The 27,806-nt window shown below is 45.5% G+C and overlaps 1 protein-coding gene across 1 annotated transcript; it reads left to right on the top strand.

Moving 5' to 3' along the window:
- The first annotated feature begins 1,289 nt into the window (after nucleotides 1–1,289).
- On the top strand, nucleotides 1,290–23,190 carry LOC133379016 (zinc finger protein 208-like). The gene is made up of 6 exons (XM_061613628.1): nucleotides 1,290–1,362; nucleotides 1,962–3,148; nucleotides 3,314–3,494; nucleotides 3,831–4,124; nucleotides 17,088–17,095; nucleotides 20,063–23,190. Exons 2-6 carry the CDS (start codon nucleotides 2,003–2,005, stop codon nucleotides 21,881–21,883), a joined length of 3,450 nt encoding a protein of 1,149 aa, XP_061469612.1. The 5' UTR covers nucleotides 1,290–1,362; nucleotides 1,962–2,002; the 3' UTR covers nucleotides 21,884–23,190.
- The last annotated feature ends 4,616 nt before the right edge of the window (nucleotides 23,191–27,806 follow it).

Raw genomic sequence — 27,806 nt, 5'->3', positions numbered from 1 at the left:
GATACTCTGTTCATAGTGTTTTCATGGTAAGAGATATTCAGAGGTGGTTTACCATTGCCTTCCTCTGAGTTTGGATGCATCTTAGTCTGGTGTCTCAGCTTTGACCATTCCGCCATGGGTGCCCCTGCTAGGAGTCTAGCCTCTTGGTCTAGACTCCTGACGGCATTGCTCTCAGCTTCTTCAGCACTCTCAAACCCCCTCATTACGTTAAGGTGTGCATCCTAAAGGGGTATGGCTGGAAGAACAAGATCTAATTGTACAGGGGTTGATGAAGCTGGATTGGTTTCCACAGTGTCACTGAACTGAGGTTTTTGAACAGTTTCTTGTCCACAAGAGACATTTGGATCTACACGTCCCTGTGCTATTCATCTCCAGGAGATCTAAGATCTTTCTTTGTTATGGAGAGAGGAGAATAATTTCAGTTCAGAATTAACTAGCTTATCTGTATCTTTGAAAGAAATGTCAAATCTGGGCTTTGTCTCTTGGCTGGAAGAACAAGATCTAATTGTACAGGGCTTAGACGAATGGAAGAGATCAGTTGGTATGAATCTGGAAAATATCTTGTGGAAGGTTATAACGGGAACAAAATGAGGATGCCGTACCTGCGGTTGCCAGTGAAATACACACTCCGCATTCTTGTTACAGTTCAGAACATCTTTGCAAAGTCGTGTAGTGTTGGTCTTTGGCCATCCCTGTCTTAGCTCAGCTAAGTTTAATCCCTTGAATCTTCAGGTGGAACTTGGAAGGGTCATTATCTGAAAACCTGCAGAGCAGCTGCCAGCCAGTATAGACAGTATTGAGCTAGAGGGACCAGTGGTCTGATTCAGTATATCACAGTTTCTTTTGTTCTTATATTTCTGTCTGACCTCTTTTGACTGCAGTCAAATTATTAAGAATCAAGGAGAAGTGAGCTGTGCCCAATTTGTCCTCTTCGGCAGATTTGCTGCCCTTCCCTTCCTCCTCACCCCACTGCTTATTGCCTATTATTTTAGAAATGTATATCACAGTTGTATGGCAGTAGGAGGAAATCCAGACAAATCTGAGCTTAGTGACATCAAGTGTTATATGTGTTTTAAATTGTTTTAAGTATTTAAATTGTGTTTTAAATTGTTTTAAAAAGATGTGTTTTAAATTTGTATATTTGTTTTTAATGTTTTTAGGTACTGTAAACCGCCCAGAGAGCTTCGGCTATGGGGCAGTATATAAATACAATCAGTCAATCAATAAATAAATATGGACCTGTTTCTGGTCAAAAGTAACTAGTTTTGTCTATTTCCTTCAAAGAGTCGGACCTCCATTCGTGTTGGGAAGAAAGAGAAGATGCCTTTATCCTGGATCCCAAAGAAGAGGCGACATCAACAGGTAGATGTTCAGCTGCGTTGTGAGGCCCTTTTTGGTTTGGGAATTGTAGGATTGTTCGGTTCCTGTGTGATATCATTCCTGGCAGATTAATTAACCCATCAGGGTGTGAGTTCTCCTGGAGAACATCTTAGATGTCTTTAAGAACATAAGAAGAGCCTGCTGAATCAGGCCAATGGCAGCATGCCTATAGGAAGCAAGCAGACAGGACCTGAATGCAACTGTTGCTCCCTCCTGCAGTTCCCAGCAACTGATATTTAGAAGTATCCTGTCCCTTACTGTCTGGGTCTTTTTGCTTTATGTACAGTTTCCTGTCCACAAGTGACATTTGGATATACATACCCTTGTGCTATTCAACTATAGGAGATCTAAGATCTTTCTTTGTTTTGGAGCAGGGAGAATAATTTCAGTTCAGAATTAATTAGTTTATCTGTATCTTTGAAAGAAATTTCAAAACTGTGCTCAGGTAATCTTGGTTTCATCTGGGAATGCAAAGACAAAAGAGGAGGAATTATGGAAATGTAAAAATAAAGAAGCAGATAATTGGGCTTGATCTGTGAATTGAAATTCCAATGCTTTTTTTCAACCCTCTTCCCCCTCAGCAGGTGACGGGCAGAAGAATGAGAATTATAGAGAACCGCAGATGGTGCCACTGGTAATAGCCAAGACTGAGAGTCAGAAAGAGATGTTTGGAAATCATGGGGGACCAAAAACATCTGAAATAAAGCAGGCAAAGAATGAGAGCAAGAACTCCTCTACTTCTCATAATTTTCATGCCAGAACACACATTGGAGAAAAACCATTCAAATGCATGGAATGTGGAAAAAGCTTCAGTGTAAGCAGTAACCTTAAATTACATCACAGAACCTACACGGGGGACAAGCCATTTAAATGCAGGGAGTGTGGAAAGAGCTTTAGTCAGAGCAGTAACCTTACATTACATGAAAGAACCCACACAGGGGAGAAACCATTTAAATGCAGGGAGTGTGGAAAGAGCTCCAGTGTAAAAAGTAGTCTTACTTTACATCACAGAACGCACATAGGGGAGCAAAAATTTAAATGCAGGCAATGTGGAAAGAGCTTCTGTGGAAGTGGTAACCTTAAATTACACCACAGAACCCACACAGGGGAGAAACCATTTAAATGCAAGGAGTGTGGAAAGATCTTCCGTCAAAATTATCAACTTACATTACATGAAAGAACCCACACAGGGGAGAAAACATTTAAATGCAAGGAGTGTGGAAAGAGCTTCCGTCGGAATGATCACCTTACATTACATGAAAGAACCCACACAGGCGAGAAACCATTTAAATGCAAGGAGTGTGGAAAGAGCTTCAGTATAAGCAGTAGCCTTACTGTACATGAAAGAACCCACACAGGTGAGAAACCATTTAAATGCAGGGAGTGTGGAAAAAGCTTCAGTCAGAGCAGTCACCTAACTTTGCATCAAAGAACCCATACCGGGGAGAAACCATTTAAGTGCAGGGAGTGTGGAAAGAGCTTCAATGTAAGCAGTCGCCTTAAATTACATCACAGAACACACACAGGCGAGAAACCATTTAAATGCAAGGAGTGTGGAAAGAGCGTCAGTCAAAATTGTCAACTTACATTACCTGAAAGAACCCACACCGGGGAGAAACCATTTAAATGCAAAGAGTGTGGAAAGAGCTTTTGTCAGAATGATCACCTTACATTACAAGAAGGAAATCACACAGGCGTGAAACCATTGAAATGCAAGGAATGTGGAAAGAGCTTCAGTCAAAATCGTCAACTTACTTTACATGAAAGAACACACACAGGGGAGAAAATATTGAAATGCAGGGAGTGTGGAATGAGCTTCAGTCAGAGCAGTAGGCTTACAATATATGAAAGAACCCACACAGGGGAGAAACCATTTAAATGCAGGAAGTGTGAAAAGAGCTTCAATCAGAGTGGTAATCTTAAAATACATGAAAGAACCCACAAAGGCGAGAAACCATTTAAATGCAGGGAGTGTGGAAAGAGCTTCAGTCGGAGCAGTCACCTAACTTTGCATCAAAGAACCCATACCGGGGAGAAACCATTTAAATGCAGGGAGTGTGGTAAGAGCTTCAGTGTAAGCAGTCACCTTAAATTACATCACAGAACACACACAGCCGAGAAATCATTTAAATGCAAGGAGTGTGGAAAGAGCGTCAGTCAAAATTGTCAACTTACATTACCTGAAAGAACCCACACAGGGGAGAAACCATTTAAATGCAAGGAATGTGGAAAGAGCTTTCATCGGAATGATCACCTTACATTACAAGAAAGAAACCGCACAGGCGAGAAACCATTGAAATGCAAGGAATGTGGAAAGAGCTTCAGTCAAAATCGTCAACTTACTTTACATGAAAGAACACACACAGGGGAGAAAATATTGAAATACAGGGAGTGTGGAAAGAGCTTCAGTCAGAGTGGTAATCTTAAAGTACATGAAAGAACCCACATACGGGAGAAACCATTTAAATGCAGGGAGTGTGGAAAGAGCTTCACTCGGAGCAGTCACCTTACTTTGCATCAAAGAACCCATACAGGGGAGAAACTATTTAAGTGCAGGGAGTGTGGAAAGAGCTTCAATGTAAGCAGTCGCCTTAAATTACATCACAGAACACACACAGGCGAGAAACCTTTTAAATGCATGGAGTGTGGACAGAGCTTTAGTCAGAGAAGTAAGCTTACTTCACATCAAAGAACCCACACAGGGGAGAAACCATTTAAATGCAAGGAGTGTGGAAAGAGCTTCAGTCAAAATCATCAACTTACTTTACATGAAAGAACACACACGGGATAAACCATTTAAATGCAGGGTGTGGAAAGAGCTTCAGTCAGAGCAGTACGCTTACAGTGCATGAAAGAACCCACACAGGGGAGAAACCATTTAAATGCAGGGTGTGGAAAGCGCTTCAGTGTAAGCAGTCACCTTATTTTACATCACAGAACACACACAGGTGAGAAACCATTTAAATGCAAGGAGTGTGGAAAGCACTTCAGTTAGAGCAGTAGCCTTATGTCACATCAAAGAACACACTATGGAGTAACTTTTTTAATGCATGGAGTGTGGAAAGCTTCAATGTAAGCAATAAGTTTACATTACACCAGAGAAGATACACAGGAGAAACAATTTAAATGCAGGGAGTATGGAAAGAACTTCAATGGGAGCCTCTCTTCATCTTGCAGGCTACATAGATTAAAGCCCTATACAGGTTGGGGCCAGGATGCTTAAAAAATTATCTCACCTATTATATATGCAGCCCATCACTGAAACCTGCAGAGGATGGCCTCTTACGCATACCATCTCATTAGAAAGTCCACTGTGCATGATAGAGAAACCTGGCCTTTTGTGTGGTGGCATCTACTTTTTTGAACTTCCTCCTGATACATATCAGACAGGTGTTTTTTGTGTGTGGTGCCTATAGAAGACCTTCCTTTTTCAACAAACCTTTTAAGGGCAGAGCTTTATTACTGTTTCTGCGGGATTTTAAAAGGTAAATGTGTCCCCTCACTTATAGGGCGAGTCGTTTCCGACTCTTAGGGTGACGTCTTGCGACCTTTACTAGGCAGACTGCATATATGAGGTGGGACTGCCAGTTCCTTACCCGGTCTTTCTTTCCCTCCCAGCATATGCCGGGCACTCATTTAACTGACCACGGATGGATGGGAAGCTGAGTGGACCTCGACCCCTTTTACCGGAGATTTGAGTTCCTCCTTCCGTTGGAATCGAACTCCTGCCGTGAGCAGAGCTTCGGCTGCGTTACTGCCGCTTACCACTCTGCGTCATGGAGGGTCTGTGTGGGATTTTAAGATGTTTTTAATTGGTTTGCATATGAAATTTTTTTTTATTGTTGCTATTTTTGAGATACTTTCTGGGAAGTGATTTCTAAATGAAAATAAAATAATACTAGTCCTTGTTTCTAATGGTCTCCTTACTCAGTGTTTTCATATAGTTTAGCATACCTTTAACTGTCGATTTTATTCATTTTTTAGTGTTTGTTAAATGTTGATTTTTATTGATCATTTTAATGTACATTTTATATTCTTTATAAATTTCTGCAGTGTACACATTTAATTAATATAAATAAAAAGTATTGTTGTGTATAACATGGTTTTTATTTTGCTTGGATATTTTTTGTATTGGCTATTCTAACGTCTTTCATAAAGTAACATGAATTCACTAGTTTTCTGCTGATTTATTTTAAATACATTTTCCAAACAGATTTCACTCCGCAGTTGCATCTGCTCTCAGTCCTATTTCCTAGCAGGGAAATGAAGGACCTCACTTGTATCTGGTGCTCACCGAGAAAAGGAGTGAGAATTGTGTTTTGTCAGCGGTCACATAGCCAGAATGGCTTCTCTAGGGCAAAGAAGGGCATTTAGGAAAGGCAGCAAAGCTGCAGAGAATCTGTGCTTAAGTTATTGTAGTAGGCAGTTTGTTGGCATAGATAGTTCGGGCCAGATATATGAATGGTCTGGTAACTTCCAACTAATTCATGTTGTGTAACTAATCCATGTTATGCAATTGTTAATGATGCTTCCCTGTAGTTTCTCTCTGGGAAGCAGTATGCCTCTGAATGCCATTTTCTGGGAATCACAAGTGTGAAGATTACTGACTGGGAGGTCAGTAGCTCAACTGCTGAACTCGGGGACCAGGTTTCTTGAAGGACTCCCTGTTCCTGTCCCCTCCTGTCTCTTCCTTGGGATCTAGCCAGTAAAAGTGATTAGACTGGTGAGCTAGTGTTATTGTTGTTGTTCCCAATGTAAATAACAAGTGTATGTCAGGACCCCACTAGGGATCAGCTGCCCTGCACCTTCAATTTAGTGTTGCAAAGCTCATCATGGAATTGTTTATTGCATGATTGGTATCTCCTCTAGTTTGGCCCTCAGACTGGCAGTGGCTGTCCAAGTCCTGTTCTCCAGCCTTCTTGCCTGAGAGCCTTTTGACTGGAAAGTTCTTCGCCTCCACCTCATGCACTCTGCCCAATGAGTAGGAGTCCCTCCCACAGGTTCCAGACTTTAATAACCTTGATTTTGAAAGTAGTTGTGTCAGAAACTCATTTCACAGAAAGCAAACTGGTGAGGTTTGGCCCAGAACTTGAATACAAGGCAGAGGTGGAGTCTGAGCCCAAGCACACAAGAGTACTTCTTTGAACCCAGTCTTTTTCCTGTGATAGCACATCTATTTCACAGAAGGCAAACTCTATTTCTCTCCCCCTTCTGCCAGCCGACTTGCCCTTCCAATCTCTCTCCCTCCCCAATTCACCAGCCATTCACAACCTGGTAGCAGCATCAATAGTGTTGCATAGTGGACCTACAAACAGCAAGAAAGGGTATTGCTGATCACCCCAGAGGTTCCTGGGTCATCCTGTGTTATCTCCCATTTCCCAACACAAAGAGAGGCAGCAACATGTGTGTTTTAGGGTTGCCAGGTCTCCGGCTTTTTGCCAGAGTCTCCGGCAAAAGGGGGCCGCCTCCAGCCTCCGGCCATACTTTATTTAAAAAGGTGGATCTCTGGTTTTTCATTGGCCCCCTCAGCCACGCATGCGTGATGGACGCACGCATACGTTGGGCTGTGGAGGGCCGTCTTCCTGGCTTTCCCTACCTTTGTCAGGCAGGCTCAGGCAGGCCGCGCGCCGCCGCCGTCTCCTAGCAACCGCTGCCGAGACGGGGGCCACGCAGCCTGTCAGTCTCAGCAGGAGACGTGGAGGGCAGGCCGGGCCGGCTCCTTCTTAGCCCCGGAGCCGGTTTTCCTGCTCTGGAAAGGGCGGCCGGCGGCTTTCCCCCCCCTGCTGTGGGCGCCGCTGGGTGGCAGTGGCAGCGATGGGGCTCGCTCAGCAGTCTCAGGCTGGGGGGGGCATAGTGGCCGCTGCCGCCCAGCGGCGCCCACAGCAGGAGGGGTGAAGCTGCCGGCCGTCCTTTCAGGAGCAGGAGAACTGGCTCTGGGGTTAAGAAGGAGCCGGACCGGCCTGCCCTCCACGGCCCCTGCTGAGGCTGATAGGCTGCGTGGGCCCTGTCTCCTAGCAACCGCTGCCAAGACGGGGCCCAGCAGTCTCTGATACTCTCATGAGCTGCTATTTGCTGTTTCATTAATTTTTTTAAAATACAAGATTTATCTTCCTGAAATTTGGTATCGTATTAATTATTGCAGCTTAATAACAATAATAACCAGGAGTGGTGAGGAAGTACCATTTTAATGACCCCTATAAATTATTTGGCTTAAAAATGAGAACTTGTGGTTGACCATAGACACAGGGTTTTTAAAAGCTTTTTAGAAGCAACTATCACCACTAACAGCCACCCATAGAATATTTATGTTCTTCATGGTTTCTGTGCACTCCCACATATGGTTTCTGAGGACCCTCACTAAGCAGTTGTCTCTGTTTTGGAGAGATAGATTAAAGATACCATGTCAGTTGCCCTTCAGAACCAAGCTTTGGGTGCTATAAAAATACCTAACAATTCCAGTAGTCATACCATTTTTACTAAACATCGTCACACCTATCCTCATACCTTATGAGCATTATATTAGAACCAACTATCTCAAATAGGATCTGATGGAGGGCTGAGGTGCTCTCTCCAGACCTGGAACTTCAGGACCCCTTGGAGGAAAGGGAGCAGGGGACCCTTCCCCAGCAGTTCTCTACCCTGCCAATGAACCTGATATCACTGATACGTAGTACACATTCATTCATTTTTCTTTTCCCACTATGAATGTTCCTAGGTCTGGTCAGACTTGTAATATGATGGAACCATTCCATGTATCTGTTGCTTGTCCCCAATGTTCCAGGAAGGGAGAACTATGTTCCCTTCTGATGTTGTTGTGCTCCCAACTCCCATCAGCCCCACCCAGAATGCCCAGTACATTATGGGAGTTCAAGTCCAACAACATCTGGTTATCCATCCCTGCTGTAGAAGATTCCAAAGAATACTCCATGCAAATGCAGAACCAATATGTCTGCCTGCACAGCTGACCACTTTAAAATACAGATACAGGTAAGCAATTTGTTTTTGTGAGCATTATTCATTTAAAACTGTTGTACATATGAAAATTGGCCACACTAAATGCTGAACTACTAGAAAATTGGATAGTCCTGTATAATTTCCATTTTCAATTGCATGCTCCAAGCAACTGTGGTTGATACAATGTATCATGCATAATGATGTCACTAGGGCCCACCCCGTGATGTCACTAGGGCCCGCCCCATGATGTCACTAGGGCCCGCCCCGTGACGTCACTAGGGCCTGCCCCATGACATCACTAGGGGCCGCCGCGTGACATCACTAGTGCCCGCCCCCATTTTCTCAGGTTTTTGAATGGCTCCAACCTGGCAACCCTAGTGTGGTTGGTGAATTTTAGTAGGTCTGGCTGATTTGGAAGTTTCTGTTCTGGGCTGGTTTACGTAAAAATGTATTATAGCCCGGAATGGGTATCGGAACGTAGTTTGCATGGACGTTTTGTGTTTTATTGCATGCATCCCATGTAGTCTTGTGGGACTGGTGAATTTGGTGGGTCTGGCTCGCTGGGAAGTCGCCGTTCAGGGCTGTTCATTCAATTCCGGAGAGCATTTCGGTTGTTAAAGGGTTGATAAAAATGCTATCGGAATGGTTTTTGTTCCTAAATGTTGTTCTCATGTGTCTCTAACACATCCTAGTGTTTTTGGCATCAATTTCTTTTCTAAAGAGCCCATTCCGGCGTGTTCCGTTCCAGCTTTTACACCGTCCCTCCTGAACACTTTACTTTTTACACACAAATGTGTATATTGTATATATCACTCAGCACACACGCACACGCCTATCTTGCCGCTGCTTCTGCGGGAGGCAAGAGAGGAAGATGAGGTGCAATATTGGGACCAAAGGGAGGGAGGAAAATGTTGGCAGTGGGGGGTCAGAAGCAGCTTTTGCCACTTAGTCCTCCGATGGGTTAAGGCAAGGAGTTCTGGTTCCTAGAGAGGCAGGAAGTCTTAATCACATGGAGGGGGGAGAGCATATTGAAGGGGAAGTAGGAGGGCTGTCTTCATTGGTATTCCGGGTAAAGAAAGTATTAGGCCCAGAGAGGAGGAAGCGGGAGCGTGCAGAGGGCAAAGAGGTGCAAGGGGGGGGGGATTTGGTATTTTTGTTGGGGGGTGAGGGAAAAGGAGGGAAGAGCCCCACTCCCCCCTTTTCCTCAGGGGGACCCCTGCTGCATGCAATCCATTTGCAGAGGGGGGTCCGAAGTGCCGCGGGGTTGGCCTTTCGAGGCCCTCTTGGAAGCCATCGCCCAGGGAAAGGGATGCAGCTGTTGGGGGTTGATGTCCTGTGTTGGTTTTGAGGGCCACAGCTGGGGGAGGGAACTGCCTTTGCAATTCCTGGGCCTGACAGGGGACTGGTGGGGGGAGGGGAGAGAGAAGGAAGGTTTGCTTTTTGGGAGGGGGAGGGGGTTGATGGAAGTGGCCCCTCTTCCCTCTGGGCATCCCTAGAAAGTGCCCCAGAGCTGGAGGAAGAGCCCCTTTTGGATTTCCTAAACTGGAAGAGGGGCTGGTCAGTTTCCTTCCTGCCAGGGAAGAAAAATGGAGGGATGGAGAGAGGAATCTGAAACTGATCAGGCTCTGAATGGGTTTCTCGAAGCTTTCAAGGCAGAGGATGGAGGAAATGGGTGAATAAATGCCCCCTCCTCAGCTGGGCTCCAGGGGAAGGGCTTCTCCAGACATCCCTGGAGGGGAAGACCCTAGAGGAGTGGACCTCAGCTTCTCTTGCAGGATTGGTCCATCTGTGGGGGTGCTGGGGGCAGAGTTTGGAAAAGTTACTGTTTTAAACTACAACTCCCATCAGCCCCAGCCAGCATGGCCACTGGATTGGGCTGATGGGAGTTGTAGTTTAAAAAAATAACTCTTCCAAGCTCTGACTGGGGGTCTGTGTCTCCTGGCGTGGCCAGCGTCCCCCCTGTCCAAAGCACAATATCTTGGCAGTGGTCGCAACAGCCCTGTAATGTGGTCCAGGATGAGAGCGTGCGGCTAATGTAGTGGTTAGGGAATATTCTTCAACCCAATGGCCACATTTACACACAAGCAGCCTTCCAAGGGCCAATTTCCTCAAGGGCCAGAGTGGGTGGAGGTATGGATGTGTCACTGACATGTGTATAGTAGAGTCTCTTGTAGCCAGGAACAAGTCAGACATTTATTCAGTGCAATTAATTAATTATTAGATTTATATCCTGCCCTTCCTCCCAGTAGGAGCCCAGGACAGCAATACAGAGCTCTCTAAGGAGCGGGGTCAGAGCACGGGGGGGGGGGAGAGAAAAAAACTGCTTTCCCTCCCAAATTTTCCACTTTTGTTATGGGCCTTCACAACTCTACAGTAGTGTAGTGGCAAATTCGGAAGTGCAGGGTCCATTCATGATGGCCATGCCCCCCTCCCATCCTGTTCCTGCTGGGTTGAGAATGAGATGCATGTTAATGCCTTCTCCCACAGCTAGAAGCCGAAAAGCATGGAAGGGCAAAGTGTTGCCTACTGAGAAGAGTCTCAGTGGCTGGCTTCACCTCCTTTCACTCTGATTCACTCTAATTATCAGGAAAGAACAAGGAAGCATGTTAGAAGACTCTTCTCAGTGGCTAATACACTCTCCTTTCTTGCTGATTGGCTCATAGGTTGCTGGAGACATGGGGACTCTGCTGAGAGCCTGCTCCCAAAAAAGTAAGGGGTCTAAGACCTCCCCCCCAGATCTATGCAGGTCTCTGGGTCTACTTTTGTTCAGCCCAGCCCACCTCACTGGATTGTTGTGAGGATAAACTTTTATGTGCCACTCTAGGTTTCAGACATCCACTCTGTGTGGGACCTTCCACATCTGTGGAAGTGTGTGTGTCTATTTATTGGAATCACAGTTTAATGCTGAACTATGTTCACAGAGACCCAGGTTCAAATCCCTGCTCAAGAGTGAAATTCAGGTGGTGTCCTGGTCCCAGTGACAGTGTTGTTGTGAAGACAAAAGGAGGGGGACAAATTATGTTTCCCACGGTGAGCTCATTAGAGGAAAGCCTGCACAGAAATATAAAAATGTATTGAAATGTTTGGATAAACCTATAATAAGCAAATCAACTTATTACCCCAGTTGCTCAACCCTGTGTGGTGAGTTTGCTGTTAAGCTTTCCACCTTGTGCATCACCTCTCCAACTTGGAGTAGTGTTCTGTAACTTGGTGCCCTCCAGGTATGGTTGGACCAACTCCCATCAGCCCTGGACAACATGGCAAAACGCCAGGGATGATGGGAGTTGTAGTCCAGAAATGTCTAAAGGTTAACTCAGATTATACAAGTGGATGGTACCAAATAACGTGTCCTGCTGATCTTGAAATGGATGTATTGCAAGCAGTTCTTCATACTCTTTTCATTGCCCAGTGAGCTGAACCAGACTGAATGCATCTCACTTTTCCTCTCCCCATATTTCTGATGGAAAGACTGGAGGTGTTTTGCATCCCCAGGAAGCTCCAAGATGGAGTCATTTGACCAAATTCACCCCCAGTATTTCTTGACAATGTGTGCAAAACCTATTTTTTTGCCAACTGTCAGGGAGATGACATGGAATTAATATCTGTGGAGATTAAAATTTTAATTATATCCCTGATGAAAAGGGCCCAATAATAAAGCCTGAAATGGTTCACAATGTGACGAAGAAACTCTGTGGGGCTCAGGAATTAAAGACTTTGCGGAAGCAGAAGCAGAGATGAGAGGTGAGGGGTCCGAGATGGGTGAAATTCCTGGGGGTAGCAAAGGACAGAAGAGGTGCCCAAGCATGGAGAAAAGTCTGGAAGAAACTGGAGAATGTTCTGAGAGAGATTTGGGGCCTTTAAGGCCTTTTGCAGATCAAGCATTGTGGGGGAAAACAACAGAGGAAAGGGACGTGCCATTTTTTATTTGGATTGAGGCTGCTTATAACATTCAAACCTCTGGAACCCAAATTTGCATGAAGGATTAAATCCCTCCCATCCTCCGTCTCTCCCCTGCAGGCCCTTGAGAGCTACTCCCTAGAAAACGTGCATCATGGTGAAAGCTGTGGGAGTCCCAGAGCTGGCCTAGTTTACTCCTCCCTCTCAGGCAGCCCCATGGCCTCAGAGGCACCGTCCGGATTGTCTCTTCTGTGGGATAGAGTGGAAAGAGCAGCCGGGCAGCCCAATCAGGTAAGGGGAGGATCATTGGGGGAGAGACCGAGGGGGCAGCTGGGGTGCGTCTCCCTGAGCATAGCGGGGAGGGCTCTGGGAGAATACTACCTCTGAGGCTGCATAAGGAGAGCCTGCCGGATCAGGCCAATAGCCCATCTGTTCCAGCAGCCGGTTCTTGCAGTGGCCGACCAGATGCCTGTGGGAAGCCTGCAAGCAGGACCTGAACACATGAGCACTCGCCCCACTTGTGATTTGGTGACACGTGTCTGGCAGAACTCTGGCAAAACTCCTAAAATACACTCTTGGAGAGGTGGGATCTTTTTCGAGAGACAGTCAAGCTCTGCCCTGCAATTGTGTCTGAGCAGTGTAAAATCCAGAAATACTCACCCCCACAAAAGCTAAATAAAAAGTAACTGTACTAAAGAAATGCAAAGAAAAAGAGGGTGGAACAGCTTCAAGAGAGTCACACGGCTTGGTACCAAAATACCTGATGGAACGCCTCTCCTGACACGAACCCACCCGTACACTACGCTTAACTTCTAAGGCCCTCTTCTGGGTGCCCACTCCGAGGGAAACTCGGAGTCCGGCAACAAGGAAGAGGGCCTTCTGAGTGGTGGCCCCTAAATTATGGAATGATTTCTGTGATGAGGTGAGCCTGGCGCCAACACTGTTATCTTTTCGGCGCCAGGTCAAGACTTTCCTCTTCTCCCAGGCATTTTAGCATGTGCTTTTAAATTGCTCTTTAAAATGTATTTTTAGATTTCTACATTGTCTTTGTGGTAAACCACCCAGAGAGCTTCGGCTATGGGGTTGTATATAAATGTAATAAAATTAATTAATTAATTAATTAATCCCAGCATGCCCCACTGGTCAGGCTATTAGTACGATATGAACCAAAGTGTAGCTGCCAAGTGTCCTGCTCTGTTGCAATTCCCAGCATACTGCCTCTGGCGGTGGAGGCAATGCATTGCCATTGTGGCTCGTAGCCACTGATGTCCTGATCCTCCATGGATTTGTCCAATCTTCTTTGAAAGCTATTCAAGTGTTTGGCTGAGCAAATGGTACATGTTGGAGAAACTGCGTCTTCTTCTTCCAGGATCTGTTGCCCTTCCAGGGTCTGGTGACCTTTGAGGAGGTGGTCGTGTATTTCATGGAGAAGGAATGGGCCCTGCTGGATCCCGGCCAAAGAGCTCTGCACAGGGAAGTCATGGAGGAGAATTATGAGACGGTGGCCTCTCTCGGTAAGGGCACTTTTCCCCCTTGACTGATGAATGTTGAAGGTATGGATTTAGTACCTGTGCTATTTAACCTTCCACTGCAGGGATGCTGTCGTGGAAATGGGTGCCTGGGCCCTGGATATTTGGGGAGGGACTGCAGCTCAGAAGGGGAACACCTGCTTTGCATGTAGAAGGTCCGAGGTTTAGTCCCTGGCAGCTCCAAGAGGGGTGAAAGGATCCGGTAGGAGGTGCTGGGAAAGGTCTTTCTCTGCCTGACATCCACAGCTAGTTGCTGTAAGCAGGCGGGACTAGATGGACCAATTCTCTGATCTGGTAGAATGCAGCTTCCTCTGTTCTTGGGGCTTTTTGATCATTCAGTGCGAAAAGTGCCCCTCCCTGCCACCTTCCGCTGCCCCATGATGAAAAATCTTACCTTGCAGCAGGAGGAGGAGAGGGCAGGAGCTCCCAAACTCCAGCAGAGCATCTTCTCCTGCATCCTCAACAGATCATTGACACTCTGTGCCTTGTACTCTAAACCCCCAGTGGGAAGAGATGCTCCCGGGAGCACCTGCTGCCTCCTCCCTCTTCCTTCCTCTGCCGAAAGGTCAGCTTTTGTCTTTGAAGCAGGAAGAAGCGGCAGTTTGGAGAAGAGGAAGCGGAGGTGGAGGCTACAGTTTGTAGGGAATGACCTCCAGAAGACAGGACAGAGAGCAAGATTTAGCTTTGCTAGCCCTGGTGGGAAGTCTGGAAGCAGAACTGGAGCACAGAGACTCTTTGACTTATGCAGGGAAACAGCAAAGGCAGCAGGCAAGAGGGACCCCGAGAAAGGCTCCCTGCCAGGTTCTCCTGACTCACCCCTGTACAGCTTCAGCCATATATAGACATGATCATTGGCTGAATGCCCAGACTCCTTATAAAATGTTGATACTTTACGGGAAAGAATTTATTTTGGAACTACTGTAAACAAAACTCAAAGGAAAAAAGACACTTTAACTGGAAGCTTGTCTTTTTACTCATGTTTTGGCTTGTATTGTTTGCGCTACTTTTCCACACATAATTTTATGTAAATCAATTATAAAGAATTGGAGATGGCCAATTTCTATAAATACAGGTGGCCTGTGACACAGTGAATTGCATCCACTGTTGCTGACTTTACTAGGTTCTGCCCTAGTAGTTTGCAGCCTACTAAGAAGCTGGCTTTACTAGGTTCACCCCCAACAAGCATTTCAAGATGAGCTTCATGCCCAGTGGACGCATGTTCACAAGTGCCAGACTGACCCTACTTGGTCCACACAACTCTGTTGTATTCACCGAGAGCAGGACTTACCAGATCAAAATTATACCTTTTCTTATCTATAAAAATCTCTGTTTGTAATGGCTGAATATTTTCTGGTCAAGAGTAACTAGTCTTGTCTATTTCCTTCAAAGAGTCAGACCTCCATTCGTGTTGGGAAGAAAGAAAAGATCCCTTTATCCAGTATCCCAAAGATGCGACATCAACAGGTAGATGTTCAGCTGTGTTGAGGCCCCATTTTGGTTTGGAAATTGTAGGATTTTTCAGTTCCTGTGTAATATGATTCGTTGCAGATTAATTGACCCATCAGGGTGTGAGTTCTCCTGGAGAACATCTTAGATGTCTTTAAGAAGAGCCTGCTGAATCAGGCCAATGGCAGCATGCCTATAGGAAGCAAGCAAGCAGGACCTGAGTGCAACCCTTGCCCCGTTGGGAGCACAGTGACTGTCTTAAAGCTGCAAAGTGCTCTCTGAAACACCGTTCCCCCTCCTTTCATTGAGCAGGGGGGGGAGGGAAAAAAGGTGCCTTTCGGATGTGCTGCCTGCCACAGAAGTCCCATGCACAGCCGATCTTTCTAAAAAGCAGTGGCTTCCGAAAGGGAACAGGCACCCACAGCCAAGCTGAGCCCTTGGTTCGCCACCCCACGCTGCTTCTTTCAACTTCAGAAGCTGAATGGGGCTGCTTCACAGAGCAGCGCTGGGAGGGAGAAGTGATTTCCATTCAATGGAAACAGCTTCCCCTTCCTTGAGCAAAGACTCATTCAACCACTGATCAGCTGACTGGCAGGTGCAAGTGTGCCCCAGTCCAGCAAAGGAGGAATTGGCAGCCCATTTCAAGGTCCTGGTGGTTCTTTTGAAGCCTCACCTTTATCTGCCACACATCTTATGTCAGATCGGAGGGTGGTGCCTTTGTCCTCCCTGTAGACTTCCCATTCGCATCTGATCAGGCACTGTGACGATGCTGGACTAGATAGGCCTGTGGTCTGATTCAACAGGGCTGTTCTGAGGAAGAGCCGCTAGGTTGAAGTTTCTTTTCTACCTGCTGAGGAATCCCCCAAATTAAGATGGCTGGATTGGTTTCCACAGAGCCCCTGAGTGGAGATTTATGTACACCTCCAGGCAACTGGTCAGGAGAATAACTTGGGTCCCTGTACTAATCAGTTCCAGATCTAAAATCTTTGTTTGCTTTGGGGAGGAGAGGATAATTTGGGAATGTCACCTCATGGCTGAAAGAGCATGATCCAGTTGTATGTGGCTCTGATGAAAGGGAGAGATCAGTAGGTATGGACTTGAAAGATTACTCAGGGAAGCTGTAGAAGGATTTCACAACACTGAATCTTTATATACCCTCACGGATGTTACCCCCTCTTACTTAAAGATGTTTTAATGTCAAATCTCTGAAATTAGTTGGTCACTAGCCTTCCACATCTCCTTCTTTCCTGGAAAGTGTCTGCCCTGACTACATAAGTTGTTTTCAAAGTGCACACTTGTTCGACTTTTTGAGATTAAACTTTGTGGTTTCTGTCTCCTTTTGGTTTTGCTTTTTGTGACCTTCGAGACTTTCTAAACCTCAAATGTCAACCATTGGTGACCCAAAGTGACCTGCTCTTTTAAAGCTTTTCCCTAACAAATACTGATGCCATTTTATGATTAATTGAAACCTATAGAGACCCTAAAGTTATAATTTCTGTTTAATCAGTACCTCTATATTGGCATTATTATTGCATTTAAAGCATCTTCCTTTCTTGCACGTGTGTCCCAGGTTACCTTCCTCAGTTTATCCAGGATGTCTCCCTTTCATCTCTGAAATTAGTTGGTCACTAGCCTTCCACATCACCTTCTTTCCAGGTTACCTTCCTCAGTTTAGCTTTCTTGGAGCAAACCAGGATGTCTCCCTTTGCATCCTCCAGCTTGCTATTGTGCTTTGCGTAGAGACATTTAAAATTTCTTGTAACGAATTCACTCTTGCTTGCATTCATTTGTAAATTACTCCCTATCCATGATGAAGCTTCATCTCCTTTGAAACTAGATTTCATAGAGTTTAAATGATTTGAACATTGACATGAAATCGAGCCTTCCGTGTCATCGGCCCAGTTCTCTGGAAAGCTCTGCCAACAGAGGTTCAGCAGGCATCTTCTGTTTTAACTTCGAAGCGCCTGCTGAAAACCGTTCTGTTGCACCAGGCAGGCAATTAAGAGCATGCTCTTTTCACAACACTTGACCTTTGTTTTTATTGTATATTTGATGTTTTTAATTTATGGTGGTTGCCTTTTCTTAACGTGTTGTAAACTGCTTTGACGTTTCTAATGAAATAGCGGTATACAAAGAGCCTATAAATGAATAAATTGATGTGATATCTCTGGAATCAGAACAGCTGGAGCTAAGTGATGCCTTCACGTGCTCCCTGTAGACTTCCCATCTGCATCCACTTTGGCACTGTGAGGATGCTGGAATAGATAGGCCTGTGGTCTGATCCAGCCAGGCTGTTCATATAAGGAGGGGGAATGGCATCCAGGTTGAAGTTTCCTTCCCATCTGCTGAGAAATCCCCCAAATTAAGATAGCTGGATTGGTTTCCACAGTGTCACTGAATTGAGGTTTTTGAACAGTTTCTTGTCCACAAGAGACATTTGGATCTACATGTCCCTGTGCTATTCATCTCCAGGAGATCTAAGATCGTTCTTTGTTTTGGAGAGAGGAGAATAATTTCAGTTCAGAATTAACTAGCTTACCTGTAACTTTGAAAGAAATGTCAAATCTGGGCTTAGTCTCTTGGCTGGAAGAACAAGATCTAATTGTACAGGGCTTTGATGAAGGGGAGAGATCAGTCGGGCATTCCCCTTACGGTTCAGAGCATCATTGCAAACTCGTGTAGTGTTGGTCTTTGGCCATCCCTGTCTTAGCTCAGCTAAGTTTAATCCCATGAATCTTCAGGTGGAATTTAGAAGTGTCGTTATCTGAAAACCTGCAGAGCAGCTGCCAGCCAGTATTGACAGTACTGAGCTCGAGGGACCAGGGGTCTGATTCAGTATATCACAACTTCATTTGTTCCTATATTTCTGTCTGACTGGCTCTTTTGACTGCAGTCAAATTATTAAGAATCAAGGAGAAGTGAGCTGTGCCCAATTTGTCCTGTTCTGCAGACTTGCTGCCCTTCTCTTCCCCCACACCCCACTTTTCATTGCATATTATTTTAGAAATATATATCACAGTTGTATGGCAGTAGGAGGAAACCCAGACAAATCTGGGCTTAGTGACATCAAGTGTTATATGGACCTGAAAGGAATTTATGTTGCTGTGTGAGACTGTAGGATATTCAGGTAACCTTGCTTTCATCTGGCCATGCAAAGATAACGTAAAATCTTTATTACGGTCCAAGACCAGCAATATAATTACGGATCCTCTGAATATCAGAGTGGAGATAGAATAGAATACAGTATCAGTGCAGTGAGAAAGCTAAAAAGCTAAAACCGGGTCCACATAGTAATCTAGCTAAAACCTTGATCTAATAGACATCGCATTAGGTCCCTCCTGCGAGCCATAGCAGCTGTGCAGAACGAGGCGACCTCAGAGTGATCCGTGATTCTGAATCTGCCATTAAATATTGTAAAATCATAGCTTCTGGGCTCAGAGGAAGATTAGATAAAAGTGGGGAGATGAACTTCAGGCGGAGATCTGAATAAAAAGGGCAGGAAGGTAGTACAAGGTTCACTGTCTCCACCGCATCTGCTCCACAGGGGCAAGTTCGATCATAACAATCGACTCCCCTGTATCTACCCTCCATAGTGCCGAGGGCAGAACATTGAGTCGTGCCAGGGTAAAAGCTCTCCTGAGTTTCGGGGTAGATAAACTTGAAATGTAAGTGGCCAAGATACAGGGATTTACATTAATACTGCATTGTGAATAAGCGGCAACTAGGCTCATGTTGTTCTGATACTCAACATCTTTGAGGCGTTGGATGATTGTTGTTTTAGCGGTCGTATGGCCTAGGGCACCAATCGCTGGGAGCGAAAAACCGAGAGTTCCGAGTTTGTGAATCATTACCCGATGCCATTGAGATTGGAAGGAATCTTCCAAAGTTAAGGGGGGCAATCCCGTGGGTAAAAATAGCAGCTTCATCCAGTAGTTAAATTTTAATATCCAAGCGTGGGTCTCAATCAGAAGGGCACCTAATTCCAAGCGTAAGGTCACATTGGGGACACATCTCGGAGCGCCCAAAACGGACCTCATGAATTTAGATTGTACCCTCTCCAACCATGCGTAATTGCCTCCACTACAAATTTGGGTCCCGTAAAGAAGTTGAGGAAGCACCTTGGCGTTGAATACTTGGACTGCTGCCGGAATGTACTGACCGCCCTTTGTATAAAAGAAGGTCATTAAACTCTGGCTGATTTCTGTGCCGTCGTAGCAGACTGGACAAAATGCGCATTCCAAGAACCTAAGGGGTGGAATGCAATGCCAAGGTAACTGAAGGCGTTGACTTGGTCAATAATATGGTTGTCAATTTGCCAGCGGTGTTTATGTCTACTTTTGGCAAAAGTTAAAACCTTACATTTCGCATAGTTAATTCTCAAAAGTTCATCCACACAAAAGGAGGCAAGTTCTCTTAAGAGACGACGTAAGCCCACCTGCGTTTGGGATAACAGGGCAATGTCGTCGGCATATAGAAGACAGGTTAAGTGTCTCCTTGCAAAGACAGGAGGGTGAGAGTTTACTGCTGACAGGCATTTTGTCAGCGAGTTTATATAGATATTGAATAGGGAGGGAGGGCCATGCAAAGATAAAAGGGGGAGAATTATGGAGATGCAAAAATGGAGAAGCAGATAATTGGGCTTCATCTATGATGAAATGCTTTGTTTTTGCCTTGAAATTCCAATGTGTTTTTTTCAACCCTCTTCCCCCTCAGCAGGTGACCGGCAGAATGAGAATTATAGAAAACCACAGATGGTGCCACTGGTAATAGCCAAGACTGAGAGTCAAAAAGAGATATTTGGAAATCACAGGGGACCAAAAACGTCTGAAAGAAAGCAGCCAAAGGATGGGAGCAAGAAATCCTCTACTTGTCATAGTTTTCCTCAAAGAACACACACCGGAGAAAAACCATTTAAATGCAGGGAATGTGGAAAGAGCTTCAGTGTAAAAAATAGCCTTACTTCACATCACAGAACCCACACAGGGGAGAAACCATTTAAATGCAGGGAATGTGGAAAAAGCTTTACTCGGAACGATCATCTTATTTCACATGAAAGAACCCACACAGGAGAGAAACCATTTAAATGCATTGTGTGTGGAAAGAGCTTTAGTCAGAGCAGTAATCTTACTTCACATCAAAGAACCCACACAGGGGAGAAGCCATTTAAATGCAAGGAGTGTGGAAAGAGCTTCCCTCAGAATGGTCAACTTACATTACATGAAAGAACCCACACAGGAGAGAAACCATTTAAATGCAAGCAGTGTGGAAAGAGCTTTAGCCACAAGTGGTACCTTACATTGCATGACAGAACACACACAGGGGAGAAACCATTTAAATGCAGGGAGTGTGGAAAGAGCTTCAGTGTGAAAAACAGCCTTACTTTACATCACAGAACGCACACAGGGGAGCAACCATTTAAATGCAGGCAATGTGGAAAGAGCTTCAGTGTAAGCAATAAACTTACTTTACATCAGCGAACACACACAGGGGAGAAACCATTTCAATGCATGGAGTGTGGAAAGAGCTTCAGTGTAAGCAATAAACTTACTTTACATCAGAGAACTCACACAGGGGAGAAGCCATTTAAATGCAAGCAGTGTGGAAAGAGCTTTAGACACAAGCGGTACCTTACAGTACATGAAAGAACCCACACTGGAGAAAAACCATTTAAATGCAGGGAATGTGGAAAGAGATTCAATCAGAGCAGTAAACTTACTTTACATCACAGAACACACACAGGGGAGAAACCATTTAAATGCAGGGAGTGTGGAAAGTGTTTCAGTCAGAACAGTAGCCTTACTTTACATGAAAGAACCCACACAGGGGAGCAACCATTTAAATGCAGGGAATGTGGAAAGAGCTTCAGTCAGAGCAGTCACCTTACTTTACATCACAGAACACACACAGGGGAGAAACCATTTAAATGCAGAGAGTGTGGAAAGAGCTTCAGTGACAGCAGTAACCTTAAATTACATCACAGAACTCACACAGGGGAGAAGCCGTTTAAATGCAAGCAGTGTGGAAAGTGCTTCAGTCTGAACAGTAGCCTTACTTTACATGAAAGAACCCACACAGGCGAGAAACCATTTAAATGCTGGGAGTGTGGAAAGAGCTTCAGTCAGAGCAGTAAACTTTCTTTACATCGAAGAACCCACACAGGGGAGAAGCCATTTAAATGCAGGGAGTGTGGAAAGAGCTTTAGTCGGAGCAGTGACCTTACTTCGCATCAAAGAACCCACACAGGGGAGAAGCCATTTAAATGCAAAGAGTGTGGAAAGAGCTTCAGTCAGAGTGGTAGCCTTACACTACATGAAAGAACACACACAGGGGAGAAACCATTTAAATGCAGTGAGTGCGGAAAGAGCTTCAGTGTAAGCAGTCACCTTACTTTACATCACCGAACACACACAGGGGAGAAACCATTTAAATGCATGGAGTGTGGACAGGGCTTTAGTCACAGAAGTAAGCTTACTTCACATCAAAGAACCCACACAGGGGAGAAGCCATTTAAATGTAAGGAGTGTGGAAAGAGTTTCAGTCAGAGCGGTCACCATACTTTGCATCAAAGAACCCACACAGGGGAGAAACCGTTCAAATGCAGGGAGTGTGGAAAAAGCTTCAGTGTAAGCAGTAGACTTGTTTTACATCACAGAACACACACGGGAGAAACCATTTAAATGTAGTGAGTGGAAAGAGGTTCAGTCAGAGCACACTTCACATATAAAAACACTATGGAGTAACTTTTTTAATGCACGGAGTATGGAAAGAGATTCAATGAAAGCAGTAGGCTTACATCACAGGGGATACACAGGAGAAACAATTGAAATGTAGGGAGTATGGAAAGAACTTTAATGGGAGCTTTATTCTTCATCTTGCAGGCTACATAGATTAAAGCCCTATACAGGTTGGGGCCAGGATGCTTAAAAAATTATCTCACCTGTTATATATGCAGCCCATCACTGAAATCTGCATAGGATGGCTTGAAAGCACATAACAACAACAACAAAGTCCTGCCCTCTGTGAACAGAACAAAGTTATGTGGACGAAACAGGCTCAGTCTGACACTTGTGAACATGCATCCACTGGGCATGAAGCTCATCTTGAAATGCCTGTTGGGGGTGGCACTGGAGAACCTAGTAAAGTTAGGAACAGCGGATGCAATTCACTGTGTCACAGGCCACCTGTATTTATAGAAATTGGCCATCTCCAATTCTTTATAATTGATTTATATAAAATTATGTGGGGAAAAGTGGTGCAAACAATACAAGCCAAAATGAGAGTAAAAAGACAAGCTGCCACTTAAAGAATCTTTTTTTCCTATGAGTTTTGTTTACAGTAGTTCCAAAATAAAATGTTTCCCATAGTATGAACATTTTATAAGGAGTCTGAGCGTTCAGCCCATGATCATGTCTATATATGGCTGAAGCTGTAAAGGGGTGAGTCAGGAGAACTTATTAGAATACAACATCAGCATCAAGATGTAGGGTTAGGATGAGAGTTCAAATGATGGAGTATAGTTGTAATATGAACATGAACTGACAAAGTCTAGATAGATACAAACTAGAGCTATAAAAGTCAGACAGCCTTAGGGATTTTTACCAGTTGTCTGTGACACTGGTCGAAGAAAGAACCACCTGCTCTGAGTGTTAAGCTCTATACACAACAAAGGTGAGACCACTCCTTTTCAGATGGAAATGCAATGTGACCTATGCTGTCCTTTGAAATGTAACACATTAGTGTACATCCCCGTTGTATGCGCTGTGTAAGATCTATGTTCTGATATATGGTTATGTCCACAATGTATAGTAAATTAGATGTATTAATAATAAATAGACACTGATAAACATTTCCTTTGTAACTATGGAATATTCTTCCTGATGAGATACGCCTGGCGCCAACATTATTATCCTTTCCGCATCAGATAAAAATCTTCCTCTTCTCCCAGGCATTTTCAGCATTTAATATGCATTTTAGTATGTGTTTAATTATGTTTTAATTCTTGATATTTTTAACTTATTTTTAAACTGCTTAATATGAGGTTTTAATTGTATGTCAGATGTTTTTTACCTGTTGTAAACCGCCCAGACAGCTTTGGCTATGGGGCGGTATATAAATTGAATTAATAAATAAATAATAATTTATTTATTTATTTATTATTTATTTTATTACATTTTTAGACCGCCCTATAGCAATAAGCTCCCAAATAATAAATTTGTTGATTGTCCATTAATTACCTGAGATATTCCTATACCTGAAAAGATTCTTGGCTGGGATCTCCGGCCACTTGGTTCACCTGGTCAGACCTAACTGCTGGCAAAAACTGTTGGAAGCTCAAGTGACCGCAAAGTTTGTCATATGGTAGCTGGCAGAGAGCGGACCAAGGGGAGAGACGCCAGAATTCTCAATCCCCTGCATTCACAGATTGAGATGATTTGAGGCCATCGCAACAGCAACCTGAACAGTGACTGCTGCGAGGTGGAACCACGCTACGCCAGGAGGAATAAGGATGTGGCAACCCTCTGAGATTGGTTGAAGTTGGACATTTCCCTGCATTGGAGACAAGGGCAGAAAGTGCCGCAGGGTGGGAGATGCAGGAGGAGAAGGTGCCCAGGCAGGAGATGAGAAAGTCAGCATTGGGAAGAGGGAGTGTACTAGTGGGAAAGACACCAGCACTGGAAGCAACTGTGGGAATGGGGGCACTTTAGCTCTGTTATCTTGAACACATTACCTTTTACACACAAATGCGTATATGATATATATCACACAGCACACACACACACACACCTATCTTGCTGCTGCTACTGCAGGAGGCAAGAGAGGAAGAAGAGGTGCAATATTGGGACAGAAGGGAGGGAGGAAAATGTTGGCAGTGGGGGGGGGCAGAAGCAGCTTTTGCCACTAAGTCCTCCGATGGGTAAAGGAAAGGAGTTCTGGTTCCTAGAGAGGCAGGAAGTCTTAATCACATGGAGGGGGGAGGGAATATTGAAGGGGAAGTGGGGGGGCTGTCTTAATTCGTATTCCGGGTAAAGAAAGAATTCGTGCAGAGGAGAAAGAGGTGCAAAGGGGGTGGAGGATTTGGTATTTTTGTTGGGGGGTGAGGGAAGGGGGGGCCACTCCCTCCTTTTCCTCTGGCGGTCTCTGGTGCATGCAATCCATTTGCAAAGTGCCGCGGGGTTGGCTTTGCAAGGCCGTCTTGGAAGCCAGAGCCCGGGCAAGGGGATGCAGCTTTGCAGAGGGGCACTTGGGGGGCGGCTGTATGTTGGGGGTTGATGTCCTGTGTTGTTTTGAGGGCCACAGCTGGGGGAGGGGAGCTGCCTTTGCAATTCCTGGGCCTGATGGGAGACTGATGAGGGAAGGAAGATTTGTTTTTTGGGAGGGGGAGGTGGTTGATGGAAGAGCCCCCCCTTCCCTCTGGGAACCCATAGAAAGTGTGTGGAGGGGGCCTGATCCACGCAGTCCAGAGGCAAAGTGTGGCCAAAACTGTTTCCACTGAAGCTGCCCCCCAACCCTTTTGCAGGTCAGCCCATTCCCCCCAAGGATGGAACGCAGCTCAGGCAGGGGGGAAAGGGGGACCTCTTGATGCAGCCTTGTTGGGGGGCACATTGGAGGGGAGGGGAGAATGCTGTGCTGCTTTTCTGCCCCACAGCTGGAGGGAGAGTCCCTTTTGGATTTCCTCCACTGGAAGAGGGGCTGGTCAGTTTCCCTCCTGTCAGGCAAGGAAGATGGAGGGATGGAGAGAGGAATCTGAAACTGACCAGGCTCTGAATGGGCTTCTAGAAGCTTTCAAGGCAGAGGATGGAGGAAATGGATGAATAAATGTCCCCTCCTCAGCTGGGCTCCAGAGGAAGAGGCTTCTCCAGACATCCCCTTGGGAGTGTGTTGGAGGGGAACATCGAAGCCCCCTTGGAGTGGATCTCAGCTTCTCTTGCAGGATTGGCCCATCTGTGGGGGTGCTGGCAGCCAGCGTCCCCCCCTGTCCAAAGCACAATAGCTGGGCAGTGGTCGCAAGAGCCCTGTAAGGTGGTCTCGGATGAGAGCCTGTGGCTAATGTAGTGGTTAGGGAATATTCTTCAACCCGAGGGCCACATTTACGCACAAGCAGCAGTCCAAGGGCCAATTTACTGTCAAATGCTAGAGTGGGTAGAGCTATGGATGTGTCACTGACATTTGTATAGTAGAGTCTCTTGTAGCCAGGAACAAGTCAGACATTTCTTCAGCGCAATTAATTAATTATTAGATTTATATCCTGCCCTTCCTCCCAGTAGGAGCCCAGGACAGCAATACAGAGCTCTCTAAGGAGCGAGGTCAGAGCATGGGGGGGGGGGGGAGAGAAAAAAACTGCTTTCCCTCCCAAATGTTCCACTTTTGTTATGGGCCTTCACATCTCTACAGTAGTGTAGTGGCAAATTCAGAAGTGCAGGGTCCATTCATGATAGCCATGCCCCCTCCCATCCTGTTCCTGCTGGGTTGAGAATGAGATGCATGTTAATGCCTTCTCCCACAGCTAGAAGCCGAAAAGCATGGAAGGGCAAAGTGTTACCTACTGAGAAGAGTCTCAGCGGCTGGCTTCACCTCCTTTCACTCTGATTCACTCTAATTATCAGGAAAGAACAAGGAAGCATGTTAGAAGACTCTTCTCAGTGGCTAATACACTCTCCTTTCTTGCTGATTGGCTCATAGGTTGCTGGAGACATGGGGACTCTGCTGAGAGCCTGCTCCCAAAAAAGTAAGGTGTCTAAGACCTCTCTCCCCCCCCCCAGATCTATGCAGGTCTCTGGGTCTACTTTTTTTCAGCCCAGCCCACCTCACTGGATTGTTGTGAGGATAAACTTTTATGTGCCACTCTAGATTTCAGACATCCACTCTGTGTGGGAACTTCCACATCTGTGGAAGTGTGTGTGTCTATTGTATTGGAATCACAGTTTAATGCTGAACTATGTCCACAGAGACCCAGGTTCAAATCCCTGCTCAGGAGTGAAATTCAGGTGGTGTCCTGGGCCCAGTGACAGTGTTGTTGTGAAGACAAAAGGAGGGGGACAAATTATGTTTCCCACGGTGAGCTCATTAGAGGAAAGCCTGCACAGAAATATAAAAATATATTGAAATGTTTGGATAAACCTATAATAAGCAAATCAACTTATTACCACAGTTGCTCAACCCTGTGTGGTGAGTTTGCTGTTAAGATTTCCACCTCGTGCATCACCTCTCCAACTTGGAGTAGTGTTCTGTAACTTGGTGCCCTCCAGGTATGGTTGGACCAACTCCCATCAGCCCTGGACAACATGGCAAAATGCCAGGGATGATGGGAGTTGTAGTCCAGAAATGTCTAAAGGTTAACTCAGATTATACAAGTGGATGGTACCAAATAACGTGTCCTGCTGATCTTGAAATGGATATATTGCAAGTAGTTCTTCATACTCTTTTCATTGCCCAGTGAGCTGAACCAGACTGAATGCATCTCATTTTTCCTCTCCCCATATTTCTGATGGAAAGACTGGAGGTGTTTTGCATCCCCAGGAAGCTCCAAGATGGAGTCATTTGACCAAATTCACCCCCAGTATTTCTTGACAATGTGTGCAAAACCTATTTTTTTGCCAACTGTCAGGGAGATGACATGGAATTAATATCTGTGCAGATTAAATTTTTAATTATATCCCTGATGAAAAGGGCCCAATAATAAAGCCTGAAATGGTTCACAATGTGATGAAGAAACTCTGTGGGGCTCAGGAATTAAAGACTTTACGGAAGCAGAAGGAGATGAGAGGTGAGGGGTCCGAGATGGGTGAAATTCCTGGGGGTAGCAAAGGACAGAAAACGTGCCCAAGCATGGAGAAAAGTCTGGAAGAAACTGGAGAATGTTCTGAGAGAGATTTGGGGCCTTTAAGGCCTTTTGCAGATCAAGCATTGTGGGGGAAAACAACAGAGGAAAGGGACGTGCCATTTATTTATTTGGATTGAGGCTGCTTATAACATTCAAACCTCTGGAACCCAAATTTGCATGAAGGATGAAATCTCTCCCATCCTCCGTCTCTCCCCTGCAGGCCTTTGAGAGCTGCTCCCTACGAAACGTGCATCGTGGTGAAAACTGTGGGAGTCCCAGAGCTGGCCTAGTTTACTCCTCCCTCTCAGGCAGCGCCATGGCCTCAGAGGCACCGTCCGGATTGTCTCTTTTGTGGGATAGAGTGGAAAGAGCAGCCGGGCAGCCCAATCAGGTAAGGGGAGGATCATTGGGGGAGAGACCGAGGGGACAGCTGGGGTGCTTCTCCCTGAGCATAGCAGGGAGGGCTCTGGGAGAATACTACCTCTGAGGCTGCATAAGGAGAGCCTGCCGGATCAGGCCAATAGCCCGTCTGTTCCAGCAGCCGGTTCTTGCAGCGGCCGACCAGATGCCTGTGGGAAGCCTCCAAGCAGGACCTGAACACATGAGCACTCGCCCCACTTGTGATTTGGTGACACGTGTCTGGCAGAACTCTGGCAAAACTCCTAAAATACACTCTTGGAGAGGTGGGATCTTTTTTGAGAGTCAGTCAAGCTCTGCCCTGCAATTGTGTCTGAGCAGTGTAAAATCCAGAAATGCTCACCCCCAGAAAAGCTAAATAA

The sequence above is a fragment of the Rhineura floridana genome, chromosome 3 (assembly GCF_030035675.1).
Source record: "Rhineura floridana isolate rRhiFlo1 chromosome 3, rRhiFlo1.hap2, whole genome shotgun sequence".
Taxonomy (NCBI): Eukaryota; Metazoa; Chordata; class Lepidosauria; order Squamata; family Rhineuridae; genus Rhineura; species Rhineura floridana.
This window is presented reverse-complemented; position numbering and strand designations above follow the sequence as displayed.

Coding starts and splice junctions, on each gene's coding strand:
- LOC133379016 (XM_061613628.1), top strand. CDS start 2,003: ATGGTGCCACTGGTAATAGCCAAGACTGAGAGTCAGAAAGAGATGTTT. Junction 3,149..3,313: donor AACTTACTTTACATGAAAGA/ACACACACAGGG, acceptor AAAATACATGAA/AGAACCCACAAAGGCGAGAA. Junction 3,495..3,830: donor ACATCACAGAACACACACAG/CCGAGAAATCAT, acceptor GAACCCACATAC/GGGAGAAACCATTTAAATGC.